This window comes from Tachypleus tridentatus, chromosome 6 (assembly GCF_004210375.1).
Source record: "Tachypleus tridentatus isolate NWPU-2018 chromosome 6, ASM421037v1, whole genome shotgun sequence".
NCBI lineage: Eukaryota > Metazoa > Arthropoda > Merostomata > Xiphosura > Limulidae > Tachypleus > Tachypleus tridentatus.
In genome coordinates this window covers 149,570,771-149,592,765 of record NC_134830.1, presented here as the reverse complement: position 1 = coordinate 149,592,765, position 21,995 = coordinate 149,570,771, and the positions used below count along the sequence as shown (strand labels likewise).

The window sequence follows — 21,995 nt, the reverse complement described above, 5'->3', positions numbered from 1 at the left end:
AAGTTAGACAGTCACACAAAACTTTAGTATGTTTAAGTTAGACAGTCACACAAAACTTTAGTATGTTTAAGTTAGACAGTCACACAAAACTCCGGTGTGTTTAAGTTAGACAGTCGCACAAAACTTTGGTGTGTTTAAGTTAGACAGTCGCACAAAACTTTGGTGTGTTTAAGTTAGACAGTCACACAAAACTTTGGTGTGTTTAAGTTAGACAGTCACACAAAACTTTGGTGTGTTTAAGTTAGACAGTCACACAAAACTTTAGTATGTTTAAGTTAGACAGTCACACAAAACTTTAGTATGTTTAAGTTAGACAGTCACACAAAACTTTAGTATGTTTAAGTTAGACAGTCACACAAAACTTTAGTATGTTTAAGTTAGACAGTCACACAAAACTTTAGTATGTTTAAGTTAGACAGTCGCACAAAACTTTAGTATGTTTAAGTTAGACAGTCACACAAAACTCCGGTGTGTTTAAGTTAGACAGTCGCACAAAACTCCAGTGTGTTTAAGTTAGACAGTCGCACAAAACTCCGGTGTGTTTAAGTTAGACAGTCGCACAAAACTCCGGTGTGTTAAAGTTAGACAGTCGCACAAAACTCCGGTGTGTTAAAGTTAGACAGTCGCACAAAACTCCGGTGTGTTAAAGTTAGACAGTCGCACAAAACTCTGGTGTGTTTAAGTTAGAGAGTCACACAAAACTCTGGTGTGTTTAAGTTAGACAGTCACACAAAACTTTGGTATGTTTAAGTTAGACAGTCACACAAAACTTTAGTATGTTTAAGTTAGACAGTCACACAAAACTCCGGTGTGTTTAAGTTAGACAGTCACACAAAACTCTGGTATGTTGGACATTCATATGAATCCTTGTTGTGTTTAAGTTGGACAGTCACACAAAACTTTGGTATGTTTAAGTTAGACAGTCACACAAAACTTTGGTGTGTTTAAATTGGACATTCACATGAATCATTGTTGTGTTTAAGTTAGACAGTCACACAAAACTTTGGTGTGTTTAAATTGGACATTCACATGAATCATTGTTGTGTTTAAATTGGACATTCACATGGATCATTGTTGTGTTTAAATTGGACATTCACATGAATCCTTGTTGTGTTTAAGTTGGACAGTCACACAAAACTTTGGTGTGTTTAAATTGGACATTCACATGAATCATTGTTGTGTTTAAATTGGACATTCACATGAATCATTGTTGTGTTTAAGTTGGACAGTCACACAAAACTTTGGTATGTTTAAGTTAGACAGTCACACAAAACTTTGGTATGTTTAAGTTAGACAGTCACACAAAACTTTGGTGTGTTTAAATTGGACATTCACATGAATCCTTGTTGTGTTTAAGTTGGACATTCACATGAATCCTTGTTGTGTTTAAGTTGGACAGTCACACAAAACTTTGGTGTGTTTAAATTGGACATTCACATGAATCCTTGTTGTGTTTAAGTTGGACAGTCACACAAAACTTTGGTGTGTTTAAGTTGGACAGTCACACAAAACTTCATAACAGACAAAAGCATCAACTTACTCAACATGTTGGTCTGAACAGAACGATATTTAAGAAAAGTTTAAAAGAAAATATTAAATTCCAGACAAATAAATAAACTGGTTGTACATCATCATCTCTTTCTAGTACAATAAATATGGAAAGTTTCTTTTGTAATAATTTTTTTTTTTAACAAAAACACATTTTTCATTTTGCCATAGACTTGTTTGTTTTTTGTTTCAGAATGAAGTGGTGAATAAATAAAAGTTTTGTATGAGATGTAAGCATTGTTTTTTATATTTAACACATAAACCATGATTGAAGAAATATCTAGTAGTTAAATGATTTAAAACAACACGTGTGTAAAATATCTATTTACAATTCAAAGAAATACAGCATTAGAATTGTAATAAGGAGTTCTAATGTGGTGTTCCTTTGATATCTGATGACTCTTCCTCCACTGTTTAATCTAATATTGCTTGGACATTTTTCTAAAGAGATCTTAATATAATTATTTCGGAATTTTTCAGATGCAGATGAACTGGTTCATATTTATACAGACGGAGCGTGTAGTTCAAATGGTCGACATGGAGCTAGAGCAGGAATAGGGGTTTTCTGGGGTGCTGACCACCCACTGTAAGCATGTGTATTATGTATGTTTTCTACATCACTTGAGTGCTAGGAATTGACTCACAAATATATCCAGCTAGATTTTAAGCCTCTTGCATGAACAGTTAACTTGTATTATATTTGTGTGTGTGTATAAAACATCCTCACACACTTGATTGTAATAATGAGTCCAGGAAACCCTCTTTGGTCTCTATGTTACGACTATTTTTGATAATACTAAATAATTTTACATCAATGGTACATCGTAATAAGTTTATCTTGAGAATAAAAATATTTCAATGTTTTAAACTTTCATATTAATTAATATATCAGTGTGAAAAACTACACCTAAATTTATTAAGACTTTACACTGTGGTACAGTGTCATCATTCGTTGTTGTGTTTAGAATGGTTAATATAGATAGTTTCATAGTTGTCCATACATTTCTTTAATTGTCATGTATTAGTTGTTCAGTGTCATGTTTATTCTGTTAAGAATTCGTATGCTTTTACTGCCCCATAATTAGCTTCAAAGTTGAATCTCAGAATGGCTGGAATGGGTATTTTATTGATAAGGAGAGAACAATGTTTTGACCTTAACCTGAAGATGACCTAGGAAGGTTGAAATGTTGTTCTCTCCATATCAATAAAAGTGTTAATACCCATACCAGCCGTTCTGAGATATGTTTATTTCAAGCGGGTTTCGTCGTCAAGAAAGTTTCAAAGTTATCCAACTTTTGTCAAAATATTTGAATATGAGGATAAAATAATGTAACATAATGTTTAGGGACAACAAGGGATCTGTTGGTTCACCTCAGCTGTCCCATTCTCTAAGCCAAACTAAAACTATTAAATAATAAAAACAAAATTTTAAAGCCAGCCCTTATCATTCATATATCCATCAAGCTTTCTTTCAGACTCACTCAAATTTACTGTCTCCACAACATCTGGAAGCAAGAAATTTTTTTTCGCTAACCACCTATTTTTGAAATAAAATTGTCTTATCTGAAGACAGTTTCTACTTTGTCTATATGTGTGTCCTCTAGTTCTATAATTCTCACAGTTCAGTATAACAAATATTGACACATCAACAGTATCAGTTCCTTTTACAATCTTAAACACTTCAATCAGATCTCCTCTAACTCTTTATTCAAAACAAAACAGTTTTAATCTCTCCCCATACAGTAACCACTCCATCCCAGGCACCATTCTAGTAACCCTCCTCTGAACCCCTTCCAACTGTTCAAAGTCCTTCTTAAGGTATGTGGCCTGAGACTGAACACAATATTCCAAATGTGGCCCAACAGATTGTAACCAGTTTAGACTTGTATTCATTATTTCTGTAGATGCAACCTAAATTTCTGTTTACCCTACCACTAATAACAATGCACTGCTTGGATGATTGAAGTTGTCAGTTTTTAGTCACATAATATAATTCAATTTTGTTTCAAATCATAACACTGAAATACATCTAAGTATATCTGTTTTTACAGTGTTAAGATATACTTGAGTATAATAACACAAAACATCTTAGTTACAAGGTTCACATAGTATTCTTAAACATTCAAACCTTTAAAATAAAGTGTTTTGTATTTTTTCAAGTATCTACACCTAAATAATATTGTTGGTATTGAAATACACCTAAATAATATTGTTGGTATTGAAATACACCAAAGTGTATCTGTTTTCGTAGTGTTGAAATACACCTAAGTAGTATTGTTGGTATTGAAATACACCAAAGTAGTATTGTTGGTATTGAAATACACCAAAGTAGTATTGTTGGTATTGAAATCCACCAAAGTAGTGTTGTTGGTATTGAAATACACCAAAGTAATGTTGTTGGTATTGAAATACACCAAAGTAATGTTGTTGGTATTGAAATACACCAAAGTAATGTTGTTGGTATTGAAACACACCAAAGTAATGTTGTTGGTATTGAAACACACCAAAGTAATGTTGTTGGTATTGAAACACCAAAGTAATGTTGTTGGTATTGAAACACACCAAAGTAATGTTGTTGGTATTGAAACACACCAAAGTAATGTTGTTGGTATTGAAACACACCAAAGTAATGTTGTTGGTATTGAAACACACCAAAGTAATGTTGTTGGTATTGAAACACACCAAAGTAATGTTGTTGGTATTGAAACACACCAAAGTAATGTTGTTGGTATTGAAACACACCAAAGTAATGTTGTTGGTATTGAAACACAACAAAGTAATGTTGTTGGTATTGAAACACACCAAAGTAATGTTGTTGGTATTGAAACACACCAAAGTAATGTTGTTGGTATTGAAACACACCAAAGTAATGTTGTTGGTATTGAAACACAACCAAAGTAATGTTGTTGGTATTGAAACACACCAAAGTAATGTTGTTGGTATTGAAACACACCAAAGTAATGTTGTTGGTATTGAAACACACCAAAGTAATGTTGTTGGTATTGAAACACACCAAAGTAATGTTGTTGGTATTGAAACACACCAAAGTAATGTTGTTGGTATTGAAATACACCAAAGTAATGTTGTTGGTATTGAAATACACCAAAGTAATGTTGTTGGTATTGAAACACACCAAAGTAATGTTGTTGGTTTTGAAACACACCAAAGTAATGTTGTTGGTTTTGAAACACACCAAAGTAATGTTGTTGGTATTGAAATACACCAAAGTAATGTTGTTGGTATTGAAATACACCAAAGTAATGTTGTTGGTATTGAAATACACCTAAGTATGTCTGTTTTCATAGTGTTGAAATACACCTAAAAATTAATTTCATTTATTTTATATCTAAAGCAAATCATTTCGAGAGTTCTAGTTAAGTTTAATTTTTGGTTGTTTGAAACTGGTTGTCTTATGTTGTATTGTTAATTAATGTTTTTGTAGATATATGTGTCACACAAGTAGAAAAGGTTTTAAATTCCAGGTTTCAGAAGAAATCTTCAAATATTTTAATTAGGCAACAACATTCCCAAGTAAACTAACTCATGCAAGAGTAATCAGTCATATGTGCTATTCGTATTGTAAGAAGAAAAAATTCTCTAATGGTTTATCTAGCCATTTAAAGAGTACAACTGACTTGCCCTGGCAATGATGCCATGTCTGTTGTGTGACATGTAGTCCATGATTGCCTATGTGTAACGTTATCATGTCTGTTGTGTGACATGTAGTCCATGATTGCCTATGTGTAACGTTATCATGTCTGTTGTGTGACCTGTAGTCCATGCTTTACTGTGTGTAATGTTATCATGTCTGTTGTGTGACATGTAATCCATGATAGCCTATGTGTAATGTTATCATGTCTGTTGTGTGACATGTAGTCCATGCTAGCCTTTGTGTAATGTTATCATGTCTGTTGTGTGACCTGTAGTTCATTCTAGCATATGTGTAACATTATCATGTCTGTTGTGTGACATGTAGTCCATGCTAGCCTATGTGTAATGCTATCATGTCTGTTGTGTGACCTGTAGTCCATGCTAGCCTATGTGTAATGCTATCATATCTGTTGTGTGACCTGTAGTCCATGATAGCCTATGTGTAATGTTATCATGTCTGTTGTGTGACATGTAGTCCATGCTAGCCTATGTGTAATGATATCATGTCTGTTGTGTGACCTGTAGTTCATTCTAAGATATATGTGTAACATTATCATGTCTGTTGTGTGACATGTAGTCCATGCTAGTCTATGTGTAATGTTATCATGTCTGTTGTGTGACCTGTTCATTCTAGCATATGTGTAATGTTATCATGTCTGTTGCTGTTGTGTGACATGTAGTCCATGATAGCCTTTGTGTAATGTTATCATGTCTGTTGTTTGACCTGTAGCCCAAGCTAGCCTATGTGTAACGTTATCATGTTTGTTGTGTGACATGTAGTCCATGCTAGCATATGTGTAATGTTATCATGTCTGTTGTGTGACCTGTAGTCCAGCCTATGTGTAACAATATATGTACAGAGAATGACTACCCCACGTCTATTATTTCTTGTAACAATATATGTATAGAGAATGACTACCCCTCACATCTAGTATTTCTTGTAACAATATATGTACAGAGAATGACTACTCCACGTCTAGTATTTCCTGTAACAATATATGTACAGAGAATGACTACTCACATGTCTAGTATTTCTTGTAACAATATATGTACAGAGAATGACTACTCACATGTCTAGTATTTCTTGTAACAATATATGTACAGAGAATGACTACCCCATGTCTAGTATTTCTTGTAACAATATATGTACAGAGAATGACTACCCCACGTCTAGTATTTCTTGTAACAATATATGTACAGAGAATGACTACTCCCATGTCTAGTATTTCTTTTAACAATATATGTACAGAGAATGACTACTCACATGTCTAGTATTTCTTGTAACAATATATGTATAGAGATGACTACTCCCACGACTAATATTTCTTGTAACAATATATGTATAGAGAATGACTACCCCACGTCTAGTATTTCTTGTAACAATATATGTACAGAGAATGACTACCCCACGTCTAGTATTTCTTGTAACAATATATGTACAGAGAATGACTACTCAAGACGCCTAGTATTTCTTGTAACAATATATGTACAGAGAATGACTACCCCACGTCTAGTATTTCTTGTAACAATATATGTACAGAGAATGACTACTCCCACGTCTAGTATTTCTTGTAACAATATATGTACAGAGTATGACTACCCCACATCTAGTATTTCTTGTAACAATATATGTACAGAGAATGACTACTCACATGTCTAGTATTTCTTGTAACAATATATGTACAGAGAATGACTACCCCACGTCTAGTATTTCTTGTAACAATATATGTACAGAGAATGACTACTCACATGTCTAGTATTTCTTGTAACAATATATGTACAGAGAATGACTACTCACATGTCTAGTATTTCTTGTAACAATATATGTACAGAGAATGACTACCCCACGTCTAGTATTTCTTGTAACAATATATGTACAGAGAATGACTACTCCCATGTTTAGTATTTCTTTTAACAATATATGTACAGAGAATGACTACTCACATGTCTAGTATTTCTTGTAACAATATATGTATAGAGATGACTACTCCCACGACTAATATTTCTTGTAACAATATATGTATAGAGAATGACTACCCCACGTCTAGTATTTCTTGTAACAATATATGTACAGAGAATGACTACTCACATGTCTAGTATTTCTTGTAACAATATATGTATAGAGAATGACTACCCCACGTCTAGTATTTCTTGTAACAATATATGTACAGAGAATGACTACCCCACGTCTAGTATTTCTTGTAACAATATATGTACAGAGAATGACTACTCACATGTCTAGTATTTCTTGTAACAATATATGTACAGAGAATGACTACCCCACGTCTAGTATTTCTTGTAACAATATATGTACAGAGAATGACTACTCCCATGTCTAGTATTTCTTGTAACAATATATGTACAGAGAATGACTACCCCACGTCTAGTATTTCTTGTAACAATATATGTACAGAGTATGACTACCCACATCTAGTATTTCTTGTAACAATATATGTAGAGAGAATGACTACCCCACGTCTAGTATTTCTTGTAACAATATATGTACAGAGTATGACTACCCCACGTCTAGTATTTCTTGTAACAATATATGTACAGAGAATGACTACTCCCATGTCTAGTATTTCTTGTAACAATATATGTACAGAGAATGACTACTCCCACGTCTAGTATTTCTTGTAACAATATATGTACAGAGAATGACTACCCCACGTCTAGTATTTCTTGTAACAATATATGTACAGAGAATGACTACCCCACGTCTAGTATTTCTTGTAACAATATATGTACAGAGAATGACTACCCCACGTCTAGTATTTCTTGTAACAATATATGTAGAGAGAATGACTACCCCACGTCTAGTATTTCTTGTAACAATATATGTACAGAGAATGACTACCCCACGTCTAGTATTTCTTGTAACAATATATGTACAGAGAATGACTACTCCCACGTCTAGTATTTCTTGTAACAATATATGTACAGAGTATGACTACCCCACGTCTAGTATTTCTTGTAACAATATATGTACAGAGAATGACTACTCCCATGTCTAGTATTTCTTGTAACAATATATGTACAGAGAATGACTACTCCCACGTCTAGTATTTCTTGTAACAATATATGTACAGAGAATGACTACCCCACGTCTAGTATTTCTTGTAACAATATATGTACAGAGAATGACTACCCCACGTCTAGTATTTCTTGTAACAATATATGTACAGAGAATGACTACCCCACGTCTAGTATTTCTTGTAACAATATATGTAGAGAGAATGACTACCCCACGTCTAGTATTTCTTGTAACAATATATGTAGAGAGAATGACTACCCCACGTCTAGTATTTCTTGTAACAATATATGTACAGAGAATGACTACCCCACGTCTAGTATTTCTTGTAACAATATATGTACAGAGTATGACTACCCCACGTCTAGTATTTCTTGTAACAATATATGTACAGAGAATGACCATCCCACGTCTAGTATTTCTTGTAACACTATATGTACAGAGAATGACTACCCCACGTCTAGTATTTCTTGTAACAATATATGTACAGAGAATGACTACCCCACGTCTAGTATTTCTTGTAACAATATATGTACAGAGAATGACTACCCCACGTCTAGTATTTCTTGTAACAATATATGTAGAGAGAATGACTACCCCACGTCTAGTATTTCTTGTAACAATATATGTACAGAGAATGACTACCCCACGTCTAGTATTTCTTGTAACAATATATGTACAGAGAATGACTACTCCCATGTCTAGTATTTCTTGTAACAATATATGTACAGAGAATGACTACCCCACGTCTAGTATTTCTTGTAACAATATATGTACAGAGAATGACTACTCCCATGTCTAGTATTTCTTTTAACAATATATGTACAGAGAATGACTACCCCACGTCTAGTATTTCTTGTAACAATATATGTACAGAGAATGACTACCCCACGTCTAGTATTTCTTGTAACAATATATGTACAGAGAATGACTACTCCCATGTCTATTATTTCTTGTAACAATATATGTACAGAGAATGACTACTTCCATGTCTAGTATTTCTTGTAACACTATATGTACAGAGTATGACTACCCCACATCTAGTATTTCTTGTAACAATATATGTACAGAGTATGACTACTCCCATGTCTATTATTTCTTGTAACAATATATGTACAGAGAATGACTACCCCACGTCTAGTATTTCTTGTAACAATATATGTACAGAGAATGACTACCCCACGTCTAGTATTTCTTGTAACAATATATGTACAGAGAATGACTACCCCACGTCTAGTATTTCTTGTAACAATATATGTAGAGAGAATGACTACCCCACGTCTAGTATTTCTTGTAACAATATATGTACAGAGAATGACTACCCCACGTCTAGTATTTCTTGTAACAATATATGTACAGAGAATGACTACTCCCATGTCTAGTATTTCTTGTAACAATATATGTACAGAGAATGACTACTCCCACGTCTAGTATTTCTTGTAACAATATATGTACAGAGTATGACTACCCCACGTCTAGTATTTCTTGTAACAATATATGTACAGAGAATGACCATCCCACGTCTAGTATTTCTTGTAACAATATATGTACAGAGAATGACTACCCCACGTCTAGTATTTCTTGTAACAATATATGTACAGAGAATGACTACCCCACGTCTAGTATTTCTTGTAACAATATATGTACAGAGAATGACTACCCCACGTCTAGTATTTCTTGTAACAATATATGTAGAGAGAATGACTACCCCACGTCTAGTATTTCTTGTAACAATATATGTACAGAGAATGACTACCCCACGTCTAGTATTTCTTGTAACAATATATGTACAGAGAATGACTACTCCCATGTCTAGTATTTCTTGTAACAATATATGTACAGAGAATGACTACCCCACGTCTAGTATTTCTTGTAACAATATATGTACAGAGAATGACTACTCCCATGTCTAGTATTTCTTTTAACAATATATGTACAGAGAATGACTACCCCACGTCTAGTATTTCTTGTAACAATATTTATACAGAGAATGACTACCCCACGTCTAGTATTTCTTGTAACAATATATGTACAGAGAATGACTACCCCACGTCTAGTATTTCTTGTAACAATATATGTACAGAGAATGACTACTCCCATGTCTATTATTTCTTGTAACAATATATGTACAGAGTATGACTACCCCACATCTAGTATTTCTTGTAACAATATATGTACAGAGTATGACTACTCCCATGTCTATTATTTCTTGTAACAATATATGTACAGAGAATGACTACTCCCATGTCTAGTATTTTTTTTAACAATATATGTACAGAGAATGACTACCCCACGTCTAGTATTTCTTGTAACAATATATGTACAGAGAATGACTACTCCACATTTAGTATTTCTTGTAACAATATATGTACAGAGTATGACTACTCCCATGTCTATTATTTCTTGTAACAATATATGTACAGAGAATGACTACTCCCATGTCTAGTATTTCTTTTAACAATATATGTACAGAGAATGACTACCCCACGTCTAGTATTTCTTTTAACAATATATGTGCAGAGAATGACTACCCCACGTCTAGTATTTCTTGTAACAATATATGTACAGAGAATGACTACTCCCATGTCTAGTATTTCTTTTAACAATATATGTACAGAGAATGACTACCCCACGTCTAGTATTTCTTGTAACAATATATGTACAGAGAATGACTACTCCCATGTCTAGTATTTCTTTTAACAATATATGTACAGAGAATGACTACCCCACGTCTAGTATTTCTTGTAACAATATATGTACAGAGAATGACTACCCCACGTCTAGTATTTCTTGTAACAATATATGTACAGAGAATGACTACTCACATGTCTAGTATTTCTTGTAACAATATATGTACAGAGTATGACTACTCACATGTCTAGTATTTCTTTTAACAATATATGTACAGAGAATGACTACCCCACGACTTGTATTTCTTGTAACAATACATCTATGGAGAATGACTACCCCACGTCCAGTATTTCTTGTAACAATATATGTACAGAGAATGACTACCCTACGTCCAGTATTTCTTGTAACAATATATGTACAGAGAATGACTACCCTACGTCCAGTATTTCTTGTAACAATATATGTATAGAGAATGACTACCCTACGTCCAGTATTTCTTGTAACAATATATGTACATAGAATGACTACTCCACGTGTAGTATTTCTTGTAACAATATATGTATAGAGAATGACTACCCCACGTGTAGTATTTCTTGTAACAATATATGTACAGAGAATGACTACTCCCATGACTAGTATTTCTTGTAACAATATATGTATAGATAATGACTAACCTACGACTAGTATTTCTTTTAACAATATATGTACAGAGAATGACTATCCCATGACTAGTATTTTTTGTAATAATATAGGTACAGAGAATGACTACCCCTCTCGTCTAGTATTTCTCGTAACAATATATGTGCAGAGAATGACACACACCCCATGTGTTGTATTTTATGTTCATTATTTTTTTTAAATGGTACTTCAGTAGTAATTTGACTTCTGTATATTTTTAAGCTATGTTTAAATGATAAATCTTTATAATTAAAAAGTATGATAAAATTGACTCTTAAAGATATATTCCTACTTAGTCAACTGTATGACCCTGCAAATTATTTATTGTGATGGTAAAGGCAGTAAATGTTGCCCTTCCCCCACTACAAACTGAGGTGAGCATAGCAAGCATGGATAACCTATTGGGCAGCCTCTAGAAACTGTGGTGAGCATAGCAAGCATGTATAACCTATTGGGCAGCCACTAGAAACTGTGATGAGCATAGCAAGCATGGATAACCTATTGGGCAGCCACTAGAAACTGTGGTGAGCATAGCAAGCATGGATAACCTATTGGGCAGCCACTAGAAACTGTGGTGAGCATAGCAAGCATGGATAACCTATTTAGCAGCCACTAGATACTGTGGTGAGCATAGCAAGTATGGATAACCTATTGAGCAGCCACTAGAAACTGTGGTGAGCATAGCAAGCACGGATAACCTATTGATCAGCCACAAGAAACTGTGGTGAGCATAGCAAGCATGTATAATTTATTGGGCAGTTTTGTGCTTAACTTCAAACAGACAAAAAATCAGGGAATTTTATGATGAATTTCTGGGGCATTTGTTTGGACTGTCTTCTTGATTTTGGCTGAAATGAAGAGGTGCACTTTAATTTGGGCATTTTAAAAATTAATGTTCTGAGGGTTGTAGGTAAGGGCCAATTGGACTAAATATGTGATGTTGCTCTGCTGTGTCTTCTTAGATAGTCAAGCAAAGCAAATGTATTTAGGAATTTCATCCAGTGATTGTGATTTATGTGCACCAGCATTGCCAAGTGCAGGGCACATGTATACCTGATTCAGTTTTATTACTTATCACAACTCTAACAAGCTAACCTAAGATTTAATTATTTGCTCCAAGCAGAGGATTGTCCTTTACCACACTCATATATATAGGTTCTGAAAGTGACTTGGCTATATATTATGGCTGAATTTAATTACATAGTGAAGTAGTTTATTACTGTTTAATATCTCATTCTATTAGTATATAAATGAGTGTTTCACTTACTTGAGTGTGTGATAGGTGCACTATATTAACAACTGAAAGTGTGTGACAGGTGCACTATATTAACAACTAAAAGTGTGTGATAGGAGCACTATATTAACAACTGAAAGTGTGTGACAGGTGCACTATATTAACAACTGAAAGTGTGTGATAGGTGCACTATATTAACAACTGAAAGTGTGTGACAGGTGCACTATATTAACAACTGAAAGTGTGTGACAGGTGCACTATATTAACAACTGAAAGTGTGTGACAGGGGCACTATATTAACAACTGAAAGTGTGTGACAGGTGCACTATATTAACAACTGAAAGTATGTGACAGGTGCACTATATTAACAACTGAAAGTGTGTGACAGGTGCACTATATTAACAACTGAAAGTGTGTGATAGGTGCACTATATTAACAACTGAAAGTGTGTGACAGGTGCACTATATTAACAACTGAAAGTGTGTGACAGGTGCACTATATTAACAACTGAAAGTGTGTGACAGGTGCACTATATTAACAACTGAAAGTGTGTGACAGGTGCACTATATTAACAACTGAAAGTGTGTGACAGGTGCACTATATTAACAACTGAAAGTGTGTGATAGGTGCACTATATTAACAACTGAAAGTGTGTGACAGGTGCACTATATTAACAACTGAAAGTGTGTGACAGGTGCACTATATTAACAACTGAAAGTGTGTGACAGGTGCACTATATTAACAACTGAAAGTGTGTGATAGGTGCACTATATTAACAACTGAAAGTGTGTGACAGGTGCACTATATTAACAACTGAAAGTGTGTGACAGGTGCACTATATTAACAACTGAAAGTGTGTGACAGGTGCACTATATTAACAACTGAAAGTGTGTGACAGGTGCACTATATTAACAACTGAAAGTGTGTGACAGGTGCACTATATTAACAACTGAAAGTGTGTGACAGGTGCACTATATTAACAACTGAAAGTGTGTGACAGGTGCACTATATTAACAACTGAAAGTGTGTGACAGGTGCACTATATTAACAACTGAAAGTGTGTTAAGAAAGGTTTTCTTTGATCACTATTGTAATAAAAACCTTAAACTTGTATATCGTGAAACACAACCCATTTCTGACAAACTGTACAGTGTTAATTTATGAACCAGGTTTGTGTGTGCAAATAAGTATGTGTTTTTGAAACATATTGATGAACTATTGTATGAATAATGTAAGTATAATAAATTACACTTCTGTTGTTTCAGAAATGTAAGTGAAAAACCCCTAGGAAGACAGACAAACAACAGAGCTGAAATACATGTAAGTCTGTTTCGACTTTAAAGTGATTCACTTTTTGTCATTTTGTAAACATAAATACTACTTTAAATAATTTAAAGTATAACGTAAAGTATCCACAAAGTTCCATGTTCCAACTTTATGAGGACAAGTCTGTAGTAAATGCTGTGTACAAATTAATACAATTTTAAACATTATAAAAGTGTTTAGTTTGAGCTACATTTTTAATCTGCTGCCCACTTAAAAACTTCACTCAGATATGAGGTAGTACTGTTCTGAATAGTGGGTCTTCATTTCTTGTTCTTAGATATGAGGTAGTACTGTTCTGAATAGTGGGTCTTCATTTCTTGTTCTTAGATATGAGGTAGTACTGTTCTGAATAGTGGGTCTTCATTTCTTGTTCTTAGATATGAGGTAGTACTGTTCTGAATAGTGGGTCTTCATTTCTTGTTCTTAGATATGAGGTAGTACTGTTCTGAATAGTGGGTCTTCATTTCTTGTTCTTAGATATGAGGTAGTACTGTTCTGAATAGTGGGTCTTCATTTCTTGTTCTTAGATATGAGGTAGTACTGTTCTGAATAGTGGGTCTTCATTTCTTGTTCTTAGATATGAGGTAGTACTGTTCTGAATAGTGGGTCTTCATTTCTTGTTCTTAGATATGAGGTAGTACTGTTCTGAATAGTGGGTCTTCATTTCTTGTTCTTAGATATGAGGTAGTACTGTTCTGAATAGTGGGTCTTCATTTCTTGTTCTTAGATATGAGGTAGTACTGTTCTGAATAGTGGGTCTTCATTTCTTGTTCTTAGATATGAGGTAGTACTGTTCTGAATAGTGGGTCTTCATTTCTTGTTCTTAGATATGAGGTAGTACTGTTCTGAATAGTGGGTCTTCATTTCTTGTTCTTAGATATGAGGTAGTACTGTTCTGAATAGTGGGTCTTCATTTCTTGTTCTTAGATATGAGGTAGTACTGTTCTGAATAGTGGGTCTTCATTTCTTGTTCTTAGATATGAGGTAGTACTGTTCTGAATAGTGGGTCTTCATTTCTTGTTCTTAGATATGAGGTAGTACTGTTCTGAATAGTGGGTCTTCATTTCTTGTTCTTAGATATGAGGTAGTACTGTTCTGAATAGTGGGTCTTCATTTCTTGTTCTTAGATATGAGGTAGTACTGTTCTGAATAGTGGGTCTTCATTTCTTGTTCTCAGATATGAGGTAGTACTGTTCTGAATAGTGGGTCTTCATTTCTTGTTCTCAGATATGAGGTAGTACTGTTCTGAATAGTGGGTCTTCATTTCTTGTTCTCAGATATGAGGTAGTACTGTTCTGAATAGTGGGTCTTCATTTCTTGTTCTTAGATATGAGGTAGTACTGTTCTGAATAGTGGGTCTTCATTTCTTGTTCTTAGATATGAGGTAGTACTGTTCTGAATAGTGGGTCTTCATTTCTTGTTCTTAGATATGAGGTAGTACTGTTCTGAATAGTGGGTCTTCATTTCTTGTTCTTAGATATGAGGTAGTACTGTTCTGAATAGTGGGTCTTCATTTCTTGTTCTTAGATATGAGGTAGTACTGTTCTGAATAGTGGGTCTTCATTTCTTGTTCTTAGATATGAGGTAGTACTGTTCTGAATAGTGGGTCTTCATTTCTTGTTCTTAGATATGAGGTAGTACTGTTCTGAATAGTGGGTCTTCATTTCTTGTTCTTAGATATGAGGTAGTACTGTTCTGAATAGTGGGTCTTCATTTCTTGTTCTTAGATATGAGGTAGTACTGTTCTGAATAGTGGGTCTCATTTCTTGTTCTTAGATATGAGGTAGTACTGTTCTGAATAGTGGGTCTTCATTTCTTGTTCTCAGATATGAGGTAGTACTGTTCTGAATAGTGGGTCTTCATTTCTTGTTCTCAGATATGAGGTAGTACTGTTCTGAATAGTGGGTCTTCATTTCTTGTTCTCAGATATGAGGTAGTACTGTTCTGAATAGTGGGTCTTCATTTCTTGTTCTCAGATATGAGGTAGTACTGTTCTGAATAGTGGGTCTTCATTTCTTGTTCCTCAGATATGAGGTAGTACTGTTCTGAATAGTGGGTCTTCATTTCTTGTTCTTAGATATGAGGTAGTACTGTTCTGAATAGTGGGTCTTCATTTCTTGTTCTTAGATATGAGGTAGTACTGTTCTGAATAGTGGGTCTTCATTTCTTGTTCTTAGATATGAGGTAGTACTGTTCTGAATAGTGGGTCTTCATTTCTTGTTCTTAGATATGAGGTAGTACTGTTCTGAATAGTGGGTCTTCATTTCTTGTTCTTAGATATGAGGTAGTACTGTTCTGAATAGTGGGTCTCTTCATTTCTTGTTCTTAGATATGAGGTAGTACTGTTCTGAATAGTGGGTCTTCATTTCTTGTTCTTAGATATGAGGTAGTACTGTTCTGAATAGTGGGTCTTCATTTCTTGTTCTTAGATATGAGGTAGTACTGTTCTGAATAGTGGGTCTCATTTCTTGTTCTTAGATATGAGGTAGTACTGTTCTGAATAGTGGGTCTTCATTTCTTGTTCTTAGATATGAGGTAGTACTGTTCTGAATAGTGGGTCTTCATTTCTTGTTCTCAGATATGAGGTAGTACTGTTCTGAATAGTGGGTCTTCATTTCTTGTTCTTAGATATGAGGTAGTACTGTTCTGAATAGTGGGTCTTCATTTCTTGTTCTTAGATATGAGGTAGTACTGTTCTGAATAGTGGGTCTTCATTTCTTGTTCTTAGATATGAGGTAGTACTGTTCTGAATAGTGGGTCTTCATTTCTTGTTCTTAGATATGAGGTAGTACTGTTCTGAATAGTGGGTCTTCATTTCTTGTTCTTAGATATGAGGTAGTACTGTTCTGAATAGTGGGTCTTCATTTCTTGTTCTTAGATATGAGGTAGTACTGTTCTGAATAGTGGGTCTTCATTTCTTGTTCTTAGATATGAGGTAGTACTGTTCTGAATAGTGGGTCTTCATTTCTTGTTCTTAGATATGAGGTAGTACTGTTCTGAATAGTGGGTCTTCATTTCTTGTTCTTAGATATGAGGTAGTACTGTTCTGAATAGTGGGTCTTCATTTCTTGTTCTTACCTGTGCTGTTAGACAAATATGCCTTGACCCTTTTCTGCCTGATTGTACACCACAACTTTATCTGACTATCAGTGTGAACATCTTCCTTCTTGGCCGTCTGCTTTAATCTTTAACTGTGTGAACTTCACTCTGGTGGTTACATAGATAATAGTTGTACTTATCTAACTTCACTCTGGTGGATACGTAGATAATAGTTGTACTTATCTAACTTCACTCTGGTGACTACGTAGATAATAGTTGTACTTATCTAACTTCACTCTGGTGACTACATAGATAATAGTTGTACTTATCTAACTTCACTCTGGTGGCTACGTAGATAATAGTTGTACTTATCTAACTTCACTCTGGTGACTACATAGATAATAGTTGTACTTATCTAACTTCACTCTGGTAGCTACATAGATAATAGTTGTACTTATCTAACTTCACTCTGGTGACTACATAGATAATAGTTGTACTTATCTAACTTCACTCTGGTAGCTACATAGATAATAGTTGTACTTATCTAACTTCACTCTGGTGACTACATAGATAATAGTTGTACTTATCTAACTTCACTCTGGTGACTACATAGATAATAGTTGTACGTATCTAACTTCACTCTGGTGGTTACATAGATAATAGTTGTACGTATCTAACTTCACTCTGGTGGCTACGTAGATAATAGTTACACTTACCTAACTTCACTCTGGTGGCCGTCTATATAATACTTTTTTCTACATAGAAGAGGTTCTATTGAAGTTACAACGTGTGAAATATTTCATATCGTGTTTCTTCACTGAAAGTGAATTCATGAGTCTGTCATATTTCCAACCAAATAGCCTCAAATCTTGTACATTCACAACCTTGTGGTTTCTATAAAACTTTAACATTAATGTAAAACATATGAGAACTCTGTTGTTTTCACTAGAACAGGTAAACTAATTGTAAGAAGGTTTAACTGTAATACGTACCGTCTTATAGAGTTCCAGTCTACGACCCTTACCACCAACATGATTGAAGTGATGAAAACTGTTAGCGTTAAATTATTGTGTTAACTAATGTGTCTTATTCTTTCTCTCCGATATTAGGCTGCTGTTCGGCACTGGACCAAGCTTCGATCACTTGGACTGAAAAACATTGTTCTGTATAACGGATAGTGCATTCCTTATTAAAGGTGGACTTCATGTAACTTTTCTCATTGAAACTGTGTTGTTAGAATACGCTTGTGGTGTTCTAGTTTTACCAGAAGAGCTGCTAAAAGTTTTTAATATAAATTGTACAACTTTTAATCTTTGTGTTCCATTAGTTTTAAAAGTTTGGGGTGTGCTACCTTAGGGGCCACAAGGATTTCACTAATTTTAAAATGTTTGTTAATAAAACGATTCTTCTACAAATACCAAAGAATTTACGGAAAAATAATTTTGTTACAAAAAATAAGAACTGTATAGAAAGTGATTCTACAAAGGGGTATGAAGGAGAATTATTGAACTATCGACGTAATACACAGAATTAGTGGACGAGGCATAGATGAAATGTTAGAGTAACAGTCAGTGTATTCTTGTTTATATTACCATAATGGATAGAACTGCTGGACGTGTTTTAGATGAGAACTGATAATAAGAGTTGATGTATTACATAAGATGTTTACTTGTGTTTAAGAGTGATATAAAAACATACGTTTCAGTTTTAAATTAAGGTTGAAATCCTTCAATGAACTAAAAATTTTAATGTTGTATACTGCTATTTTCTCCTGACTTCCTTAGCTGGTAACTATTTAGTCTTTACCTCCCGCTGTTTTTAGGAATAATTTCAGTTTATTAAAAGTAATTTTCTTCTCAAGCTGATAATTTGTTTTAACAATACAATTGTTTTATTCTCCAACAAGGCCACTGTTTATATTTAATTAAGGTATTACCATGTGGATAAAGAAATGGAAACGTAATAATTGGAAATTAACTACTGGAGAAAATGTTAAAAACAGGGAAGATTTTGAAGCTTTGGATGAAGTTTTGAAAGGACTTAATGTGAAATGGGTGAGTTTTATATAGATGTGAAACAAGTCAGTTGTTGTAACCTTCATTTAGGTTATACATCACACGTCAACTGGGTATGTAAGTTTTATACAGATGTGAAATAAGTCAGTTGTTGTAACCTTCATTCAGGTTATACATCACACGTCAACTGGGTATGCAAGTTTTATATAGATGTGAAATAAGTTAGTTGTTGTAACCTTCATTCAGGTTATACATCACACGTCAACTGGGTATGTAAGTTTTATATAGATGTGAAATAAGTCAGTTATTGTAACCTTCATTCAGGTTATACATCACACGTCAACTGGGTATGTAAGTTTTATATAGATGTGAATTAAGTCAGTTATTGTAACCTTCATTCAGGTTATACATCACACGTCAACTGGGTATGTAAGTTTTATATAGATGTGAAATAAGTCAATTATTGTAACCTTCATTCAGGTTATACATCACACGCCAACTGGGTATGTAAGTTTTATATAGATGTGAAATAAGTCAATTATTGTAACCTTCATTCAGGTTATACATCACACGTCAACTGGGTATGTAAGTTTTATATAGATGTGAAATAAGTCAATTATTGTAACCTTCATTCAGGTTATACATCACACGTCAACTGGGTATGTAAGTTTTATATAGATGTGAAATAAGTCAGTTGTTGTTAACCTTCATTCAGGTTATACATCACACGTCAACTGGGTATGTAAGTTTTATATAGATGTGAAATAAGTCAGTTATTGTAACCTTCATTCAGGTTATACAACACACGTCAACTGGGTATGCAAGTTTTATATAGATGTGAAATAAGTCAGTTATTGTAACCTTCATTTAGGTTATACTAGTAGAGCTGATGTCACTTAAATAATAGATGTCTTCCTACTTGTGTGGTTAGTCTTACTTTAATATACAGTTGTTGCATATCGATATAGTTATGTTGTTAGGGTCACAAAGAGAAAACAGTTGAAATATTTTAACTACATGGACATTGTCATCATTATAAATGTTAAGCATGCAGACAGTGGTGTTTTATTTTTAAAAATTAGGTTACTGTGACCTGACATATTCTGTCATGTCAGTCTAACATTTCTGTATTTAAAGAAGAAGTTGTAATTGATTATTGATTTGTTTCCCATCAATAATCCATGAGGATGTAATTCACAGATATTCAATTAATTAAAGTTTATTTTCATAACATTAGAAACATCTTTGTGTAAGTATTAATAACGTTTAAGTTCTGGATAAAGTTCACTGAAAAACATTATTGCACACTTAGTTCTTTTTCTCTGTAGGTACATGTCAGAGGTCATCAGGGTATCCATGGTAATGAAGCAGCTGACAGACTGGCTGTAGCAGGCATGGAGAAATAGTAAGGCCCAGTGTTAAGTGTAAGAAGAACTGTTAGATTGTGTTCACTGTGATTATTAAAAAATTCTAAATTATAGGCCTTGAAATATGGCTGTGTTTATATTGTGTGAATAAACTGCATATTTTGTAATGGTGTGACAACAGTTCTGAAAATAAACCAAATGACTTGTTTTTTAAACTGCTCTAGACATTGGAGTGAATTTTGAAATATGTCCCAGAAGACTGATTGGTAGAAATAAACTACTTGAGTCTACTATTCAGAATCTTGTTTCCAGATTAGAAATCCATAAAGTATGTAAAAAGATACACCTACATATAGCTGTAATGGTTTTAGAGGTTTCAGAGTTTCCATATTCTCCAGAATCAATATCATACATCTTGCTTTCTTCTAATGTGATTTCTGTTAAAAGTTTTAATACCCATACCAGCCATCTTGAGAATACATAGTTACATAATCAGGTGAGTTCAATCTATTTTTTGGGCTCTGACATTTTTCCTAAATTTGGTGTTGTTTTTATTGTACAAAACAAGGGGTCATGAATTATAAACTACCTTTTAAGACAAAAAAACAACAAAAATGAATTTTCATATTATCTTTTTCTGTAAAATTGTAATCACTGTTCTGTTACAATATTCAGTAAGATTGCTGGAAATAGCCAGTCTTGTAAACAAAGTTTATAAAACTAATTAAAATTCTACCATTTATTTTACACCAAAGAACTTCGTATTGAAATGTTTTAGTGTGCATCATTCTAATCACCTACTGTTTAAATTATACTTGAGAAAATAAATCCAACCTCTACCATTTGTTGTAATCTCTATTTAAAGCAAAAGTCAGCCACGTTTAGCATGCTTGACTATGAAGGTTCATGGTTTGTATCCCATTGTCATGACAGTATAATCACTTTCTCAAACAGTCAGCTGTTTCCACTGAGGAAGACAACAGATGTATTTTGTGACAATTGTAATCACAAATATGTGTCATGTGACATAATATACGTTTTAAAATATTCAAATAAAATAAAGTTTGATATGTGTGTTACAAATTAAGTGATGCCTGATTGGATTATGTACTATATTAATGATTTAAAACTATTCTGACATACAAGTGGAACAAAGTAAAGTGTGTGATTTCTTTTAAACCTTTTCGCACAAATTGTTATTTTAATTCTTAAAACATAATCTTTGAGTGTATTCATTGTTAAATATATTATTACAAAATAATGTCTTCACAAAAAAACTTTAATATTAAAAATTGTAGTGGAAATAAATATATTAGGTAACACTGAAACCCCATGAAGTTGTTAAACTACATGCAACATTTGAAATAAAACTTGTGAAATAGTTACATTTTTATAATGGTTTCCTGAGTTCGAGTACATTTCTGTTAAAGAAAGCATATTTTTCTATTAAGGAAAAATACTTAGGTTGCGATATA

The 21,995-nt window shown here is 33.7% G+C and overlaps 1 protein-coding gene across 1 annotated transcript; it reads left to right on the top strand.

Moving 5' to 3' along the window:
* Positions 1-2,012: 2,012 nt before the first annotated feature.
* Positions 2,013-21,699, top strand: LOC143251775 (ribonuclease H1-like; the record flags this gene model as incomplete). Its single annotated transcript, XM_076503018.1, has 5 exons — positions 2,013-2,134; positions 14,039-14,093; positions 18,309-18,333; positions 19,068-19,192; positions 20,482-21,699. Coding segments are annotated over 5 exons (405 nt in total), but the record flags the coding sequence as incomplete, so codon positions are not given.
* Between the last annotated feature and the right edge of the window lie 296 nt (positions 21,700-21,995).